This window comes from Adiantum capillus-veneris, chromosome 8 (genome assembly GCF_014529385.1).
Source record: "Adiantum capillus-veneris isolate H3 chromosome 8, ASM1452938v2, whole genome shotgun sequence".
In the NCBI taxonomy this organism is placed as follows: domain Eukaryota; kingdom Viridiplantae; phylum Streptophyta; class Polypodiopsida; order Polypodiales; family Pteridaceae; genus Adiantum; species Adiantum capillus-veneris.
In genome coordinates this window covers 120,987,315-120,995,945 of record NC_140938.1, presented here as the reverse complement: position 1 = coordinate 120,995,945, position 8,631 = coordinate 120,987,315, and the positions used below count along the sequence as shown (strand labels likewise).

The following is an 8,631-nucleotide window of genomic DNA, read 5'->3' as shown; positions in this document are numbered from 1 at the left end:
GACTATCCAACTCTCATTCACTGCATCACTTCCAAGGGGATTTGTTGCCATGTATATGGTAGTGAGATGTGTGAACACACTTTGGACCATCAGGGTATTTTTCCCTTTCACATGTTTTGTATATATGCTCATCACTCTAGGGCTATTTTATCTTGCATACACACACTTATAATACATTCTCAGTTGTGTGCCTTGAGCTTCTTCTCCATCTCCAAGCTGTGTGTGCCTTCGTGCAACTCTAATTCCAACAATAGGTTTAGACTTCATTCAAGCCCATGTAAAGAACGAAAAAGCGAATACGCTAGATTTCATTTGCTTTAAAATAAGTATATTAATAATTAATTTAATGGCACCCTTTGCACAAATTATATATACTATTCTAGATTAACTTGATGCAAATGTATGTGTGGGTACAATCAAAGAACTTATTATTTCATTTCATGACTTAAATGGAATGAATTTCATTTTATTTTCTCAAGTCATCTAGCTCTAATGTCAATTCCCTTCATTTTTACATGTGATTTGCTTGGTATCAAAGTTACTCACTACTCGTGTATTTCACTTCAACGAGAGGCTCTCTAAGTAGCACTCTTACAAAATTACTAGATTTTCTTAATGGAAAGTGGGCTCTTCTTACATGGCAACACCAAGGTCTCTTTCCTTGAGACCGACATAATGACCTTCTTCCTTGGCATTTTGACTAGTGGTCTTTCTCCTAGCACTTACGGTTTGTAATCACTCTCATAAACGAAGGCTTAACAAAAGGGTTGTTGGGAACCCTCTCCTTTGTGTGTGAACCATCTCCTAAGCTCAATAATGCATGTGCAATGCAAACTTTTCGTAATCTTTTGCGCATCCTCATCTTAGATCCAATGTTTGGTCTGTATAAGCTCACTTATCTATGTCCTCACTTAACTATCTAACGCTTTCAAAGGAACCTTCACCACAATCTGCTTTCCCTCCCTAAGTGCCTACATCATTTTTGCTTGTCAGTCCTAATTCCTTCTTGAATACGAGGCCTCGAGTTCAAGACCTGTCGGATAGCTCTTTGAGGTCTGTTCGAAGAGTTCATATGATGTTAAAACTTCCCATCTTCTTCTCATTAAAAGAAGACACATATATGGCTAGATCTAGCTATTTCAAAACATATATATATATACCTAGATGAATCCAAGATAAGCCCAAATTCACCCTTAAAAGGAAAGTGCAAGGTCCAGATCCATGGTAGTCACCCACAAGACAATATAACCATCAGCTTCATCATGCATAGTATTGACTAAATACCACGACATCCCCACTAACGTCGTCAGTGCCCAATAGTGGGTGTAGAACTAGGTACTAACATATGCTCCCAAACACAACACACACCACACACACACGTACACACGAGTATACATCAACACAATGTTCAACGTACAGAGTTTCTGTCACGACTCCGGAGATCAAGGGCAGACTCAGCCATAATGAAGCCTAGCACTAAAAGAAGTATTAAATAGGGAAAATTAGCACAAAATGAGGTAGTTGATAGGGCATACACACCACAAAAGATAGAAAGTATTAGCACAATATCAACTGGTCGTAACTCGGACAAAAACTTCACAATGTGTAGTCTGCATGTCCGCTATATGACTAAAAAATATACCTAGATGAATCCAAGATAAGCCCAGATTCACCCTTAAAAGGAAAGTGCAAGGTATAAAGTCAGTCGATGCGCCTTTCTCCTTCTCCTCTAGGGCATGTGTTACAATGCCCAAAAACTACTTCGTTCCAGCGGTATAGTACATAGAAGCAAACTGCCTCAAACAAGATCCTTGAAAGGAGATCGCTCTCTCTCCCACCCACATATCCACCCCCTACATGCAGATTGACTCTAATTGTTTGAAGTACTAAACGATTATTTCATGAATGGTTAGAAACATTTGCAAAATCGACAAAACAGCGACAAAACACAATCTAGAAGTACATAAAATGAGATCACTACCCTTGTATTGCTGCTTGCAATAAACTGAGAAACTATCAACTAGTTTTGCAATGACCTTGAAGATTATCGCACATTTATCACAAGAATGTATATGGACACCTCTCGCAAAGAGAATTGCATAAAACTAAGAAACCGTCAGCTCTGATCTTTGCAGGTTATCCCATGTTTATCTCCATATCTACATGGACATCTCTTGTGAAGTTTAACAGTTACTTCTTATAGAGCCATGCTTTATGTAAACAAAAGACATTATGTCCTGCGTATCAAGACATCTTAGAATAGGAACAATGTGAAATGTACTTTCTTGCCAATCAATCTACTTGGACAAAGTGTGTCATTCCTCATACATTTGCCCAACATATAAATTTTATTGTTTATGGGTGGCAACCATGCTTCAGACAGTACATGCAAAAGCCCCCCCCCCAAATCATCATCACACAAAATCGTCCCATAATCACAATTAGCGCTGTTTCATGATGAACAGCATGCCAGATAAAGAATAATAAATAGTATGTACCTTATCTCTCCCTGAGGCCTCCTCACAAGAAATTCTTAAGCTATCAAGGCTTCATTTACATCTGAGTAAGAGGATTACACTGTGAACACATGCAATGCTACCATGCCCCCGATGCAGCGTTCGTCATGGCTTCCGCAAACTCTACAAAACTGATACGCCCATCTCCATCTGTGTCCGCCTCTCTTATCATATCTGTCAGCTCCCTCACTGATAGTGCATGCCCCATTCGAGCCATAGAGTGCGCTAATTCTGCTGCTGTTATGTACCCATTTCCATCCCTGTCGAATTTCCGAAACAACAGAAGAAGTTCCTCTTGGTTGTAGCTTGCCTCTTCCGTCATGTCAGGTCCAATCATTGCAAGAAACTCAGAAAACTCGATAAGCCCATTGCTGTTCTTGTCGACCTTGTGCAAGAGAGCTGCTATTTGGTCTGCATCTGGTTTCAAACCGAGGGAGCGGAACAATGCGCCTAATTCTTGTGCTGTAAGGCTTCCATCCCCATCCAAATCGAATTTTACAAAAATCTCCTTTAAATCTGCTAGCTGTTGTTTGGTTAATGGCCTCTTTCCCATGTGCTTTAGAGATGGAATTATGTCGTTTCCTGTGCTGTTGATTCTAACTCTATACGACCTTTCAGAAGTTCAGCAGCAGCCCTGCAATTCAAACGATTTAGGGCTCAGTGAGCATGCCCCTGAGAGAGAGAGAGAGAGAGCATGCACGAGGCAACAATCGCCCTTCATCACAGGATCTAAAGATTTCTCCATGCTCACAATTGAGAGAGAGAGAGAGCACATACCTTAGCACAGGGGTAAGCCTGCGCGCCGTGGCTAAACAAGATAAAACGCGAAGTAACGCGAAGTCGCGCAAGAGGAGAAGCCTGCTGCCTGCTTCGGGTCAATTGTTTTGACGTCATCAAAAGGAGTGAACCATAATGAGGCTGGATACACACCAACAACGCGCCTGCCCATCTCACCATGGGACCGGTGGGCAGCGTTTACAGACTGCGCAAAGCAATATTTTATGTATTTAATTTCGCAGCCATATTTCAGGCAGCGCTGGTTAGTTGATTGGTTCAGCCGTCCCTTTTCAGATGTGGGGACCACGGCTCAACCCCTTCCCATCTTTGGACAGGGGAGCTCCGCTGCCCATCTCATGTCCACAACGAATTTCGCGCAGCTTGTACTTTTTTGACACGCCCCTGCCACGTTGGCGCTCGCAATGCCTGCCCATCTTTGGGCACCCCGGTCTGTAAGCACCCTGAGCCAACCATGGACGTGCAAGTTTCCAGCATGCAACTTGACCAAGTCTCAAAAATGAGCGACAGACGAAGTAACACCTATGCAAAGTAATGGGATCGACCGTCGGGGTTGGGGGCGCTAAATTTGGCCAGCGCGAAAAACGAAGCGCAGCGGCACGATTTGAACCCGTGACCTTGGGGGTCGGCATTTAGGGTAACCACCTCACCCGCGCGCTCATTGTGTATCCCAAACCGTTTTGACGTTGTAATATTGTGAGTTCGAGGTGCATTGGCCACATTGTCTAGGTTTAGCGCTTGTCCAGGTTTAGTTTTTGAGCAGACGTCTACGGTTGCGATCTTTTCGATATCCGCGCGTGAACTTCCGCATCGTCGATCCTGTTACTTGGCCCCGCATTTAATATAGATGTTACTTAGTCCATAGGTGTTACTTAGTCTCGAGGACAGACGACGAAGGGCCCACTAGGCCTGTGCACTATTGAGGGCTTTCGCGAGATATTTGTGTCCTTTACTAGAGCCCAGGGCCAGGACCCACCTCGAGACTATAAGTGACACGGGCATGGGAGGGTGGGATCTACGGTGAGGCGATTGTGGGCTGTATATCTTGGCGGCGGCACGAATGTAATATAGGGTATCTACATCCCAGATCTACGGCCCACAATCCCCCTATCCCATGCCAGTCACTTAGTCCCCAAGACCCACCATCGACTCGCAGGGAAAGGGCCCTCAAACTGTTGACTGTGAGGACACCCAATGATTGCGCACGATCTCGTTGTGGAAATGGCTTGCAACCTGTTTAGAAGACGCTTTGTTAATTTGAGGGTGGTTGATGCACCCCCCCAATGAAAATGTTGGCATCTAGAGCTAGCTACATGCTAAAGTCGGCATCTTTCCAAAGGGAGTATGGAGCATAGCCCTCCAGAGCTACTTTTAGAGGGTTTATGGGTGAGCCCTCTTAGCCTTAGGTAGTCCTTCTTCTAAAAACAGGGGAAGATGCGGGTCCAAGGTATTGGAGGGTGGATCAGCCACCCACTAGATTGAAGAAGGCCTTGTAGTATTAAGTTTAATCAGTTGGGTCGTCATTTGCATGTCGCAAAAGTTGAACTTCTTTTTGCGTATTCTTTTTTCCGAAACTGGTATCTCTTTTGGTTGTCGGATTGCTTCCAAGTCCATAACCTTTGATAGGAATTTATATAGCTCGACCATTGCAATCTTGTTATTGAGACATTAGAAATCTTTGCTCTCAAAGTTAGGGTTTTATCCAATTGCCCAACTCTAAAATAGGCGCTTCGCCTGGCACTGGGCAAGGTGAAGTGCGCGAGTGGGAGCGTGTGTGAGTGTGTGTAGCAATGGAGAAGAGGAGACCGTGTGTTTTCAGGGGCTAAAACTCACTCTCAACATGTGAGGCCCCTTATTCTATTATGTACATAATGAATAAGTATAGTGGATGGGCGCCTGGACTAACAGGCCACATGGGGCTTTACCCCAACAACCTCCCACGTAAAGGCCAATGTGGCCATGAGGGAATAAACAAAAGAAAATTGTACAAAACCTGTACAAGGCCATCACAAGTATGACCTCGGTCAACGCCCACTGGCTCACTGAATCTGTGTGCATCTAGCTCTAATTGTAGAGAAAGTATAGAGCGATCGACACCATACTCCTCACGAAAGCCTCAACACACATCTTGCAGGTATCTCACCTTGCGCTGAGAAGTGCCCCTATGCTCAAGGCCAATATCAGTCACTGCACGACTAGCTGCTCCCACTACAAATGCACATATCGCAAATGCAATCTCGCGTCTCGAGATCAATATCTCGTACATGAGACTCCCAAATGCTAATGCAATCCTGGCAATCTCTGCCAATCTGACAATCTGGCTCATAACTCTACTCATGGAAATCCCCCTCACATTCGCACTCTGATCCCTGGAATCCATCCTCATGTCCATCACATGTCACATGCGCACCAAGAGCATATGTCTGTCCTGAGAACCCTGTGTAGCAAGAGTAATGTCTAGCTCCAACTCATGCGCATCGGCCTCTGGCCTAAGTATATCCATGAATGACTGAATCGAGCTGAATCCTCAGCACTCAAGACATCCATATCCATCATCGTATCCACGAATGAAATGCCCTACTGCACAACTATTTGCACAACTGGCTCAACATGCTCACAAACTGGAGCATCAAGCAACCTACCTGCAAAGGAGACATGCTTCGTCTCTCTGCATGGTTGCATACTCACGAAGATTGTTCCGTCTCGCACATGACATACTCGCATCGCATGAATTGTGCCAACACTAGCACCTCTCACTATGACTAGCTGTCCACGATGCAATCTAAAACTATGCTCGTCCAGCACTACCTGGCATCTACTGTCTCGTAACTGACTCACAGAGATCAAGCTCTGCGTCGAACCTGGCACATGGCGTACATCTCGCAACATGTATGATGCACCACTCGAAAACAATAGTTTGACATCTCCTGCACCAACTATGTCATGCACTGAACCATCAGCTAGACACACATGTCCAAGCATACCACTAGCATATGTGCTAAACCACTCAAAACTCGGCATGACGTGAAACCTAGCATTCACATCTAGCATCCAATGCGAAGGTAATGTGTCGTCAAAAACCGACCAAAGAAAGTCAGGAGTAAACATGGAAGCAAAGTCGACATCTCCGTCATGTGTAGCCACATACGCTACATCTGCTCCCACATCATCCAAAGTGATAGCATCCCTCCTATGATGTCTCATCCGTCAAAAACAACGCCTACGTACATGTGTTGTATGACCACAATGCCAACATGTAACATCTCTGTGACTGCAAGATCGTCCTTTGACTGTAGGCATCTCTCTAGAATCATTTGTGCCAAAAGCATTACACAATCTTTTCCATATAACTCTCTAGTTGTACATGCATTCAAACCAATGCGATAGACCAACTCACCAAGCTGTAACATGATCATCGAACGTGCAAGCTCATCCAAGTCCTCCCACTCATTGTCAGTCATAAACTCTGGTCTAGCATCAATGCTCTGTAGTGGAAACACTTGGTCCAAATGAGTCAATGCATTAAGCATACCTGCTTTTCAATGCCCAAAGTTTGAACCATCAAACTTTGTATGGAAAACCATAAACCCTGACAATGATATACATGCCAAATCCATGGCGATAACCTGTGACAAGATCAAGCACAAATCGATCAATTGACAATAGCCAAAGCCTGGCTAAATCATACACCAAGCACTATCAAAATACAATCTGAGCTGGCATAATCTATCTAAGAGAACTGTCAGCAAATATGGCGATCAATGTAACAAAACAAGTGAGCAAAAACCCCGCTCTAATCCAAGAGCACTATGTGGTAACCGATGAAACTATCATCAATAAAACCCGCTCTAATCCAAGAGCACTATGTGGTAACCAATGAAACTATCATCAATAATCTTCCTCCTGAAGAGATTACCACATACATGTCAATTGACATAATCCGGTGAGAAAACACTCTCACAATGCGATGCCAAAACACTATGGCAAAGCAACCATTGAGTGCCAAATGCAATCAAAACACGACTACAAACCACGCACATAAACAAATAAACTCGCAAGAAAAATCCGGCAGAGTTTTGGCAGTATTTGGCTATCTAACCACAACAACCATACATGCCATAAACATACTCAAAACCATGAGAAAATCATACACAAAATCTGCACTCAAGCATACATGAGTTTCCTCAAAGTCTCAACTCCCTAAACCTGGAACACAATCCTGTAATCCGAAACACAAAGTGCATCAACCGCACTCTACAAGTGAGGCATATACTAGCATAAACTTGGATGCAAACCAACCAAAATATGACACAAATTGATGCTCAAAATAGCTAAAAATCTTCCCACATATGCCATTGCAAGGTGAAGAATATCATTCTCTGAAAGCGCACATCATTTGCATCCACATGGTAATATAAACGAGCATCAAGCATGCACCAAATGCATATCAAATGAACATCCGAATCAACTAAAAATTCAACTCACAATTATGCTAGAAATACTTGCAAAACTCTCTACAAATCTATGCACCACACTCTCAAAATCAGCTTAATCGCATGAGTTAATGCACATAATCTGTGATGAATCCACTCTCGAATCTTGAGAGTCCACAAGAATGCATACATCCACAAAGTGTTCTCAATGTATGCGCATAAATCTCAACCCACACTCTCTTCACTAAGAGCAAAACATCAATGCGCAAGACAAGAGAATGACAAAGCTCAATCCGAGCTCTTCGAATGTAGCAAATCACCACAATAGGCATACATAATCTTCAATTTTTCGAACACCCTGCAGCCAGTCAGTCCATATCTCTCAAACCGTTCAAGTTTTGCAGAAACTTCATTCTACAAATTTGTAGATCACACGAAAACGGTTGATGACCATGGGAATGGACATGAAATGAGTTGTTTTTACATGTAAAAAAAGATCTGTAAAAATCTGCAGCTTGTAATTCACGAGCTGCAAGCAGTCTGAGTAACATATCTCAAAATTGGTGAAGATTTTCTTCTGCAAAGTTGAAGAGGACAAAAAACCGGTCTGGTGACCGGGAAATTGGCTTGAAAGAAGACGTTTTGATGTGCCAAAACAAATCTGCAAAAACCTGCTGCATTGTTTTGCTGCTTCTCCGTCTGCTTCCCTGCTGAGCTCCAATGGTGCTCCCAATCCCTGAGCTCTGATATCAGTTGAAGTGCACGAATGAGAGCGTGTGTGAGTGTGTGCAGAAATGGAGAAGAGAGGAAAAGATGAGACCTTGTGTTTGCAGGGGATGAAGCTAACTCTCAACATGTGAGCCCCCGTATTCTATTATGTACATAAT

The 8,631-nt window shown here is 43.4% G+C and overlaps 1 protein-coding gene across 1 annotated transcript; it reads right to left on the bottom strand.

Moving 5' to 3' along the window:
• Positions 1-2,254: 2,254 nt before the first annotated feature.
• Positions 2,255-3,454, bottom strand: LOC147452862 (putative calcium-binding protein CML11). Its single transcript, XM_086519032.1, has 2 exons — positions 3,294-3,454; positions 2,255-3,150 (listed from the first exon to the last, which is right to left on the bottom strand). Exon 2 carries the CDS (start codon positions 3,067-3,069, stop codon positions 2,596-2,598), a length of 474 nt encoding a protein of 157 aa, XP_086375158.1. The 5' UTR covers positions 3,070-3,150; positions 3,294-3,454; the 3' UTR covers positions 2,255-2,595.
• Between the last annotated feature and the right edge of the window lie 5,177 nt (positions 3,455-8,631).

Excerpts from the sequence above, each read along its gene's own strand:
- LOC147452862 (XM_086519032.1), bottom strand. The coding sequence starts at position 3,069 with ATGGGAAAGAGGCCATTAACCAAACAACAGCTAGCAGATTTAAAGGAG.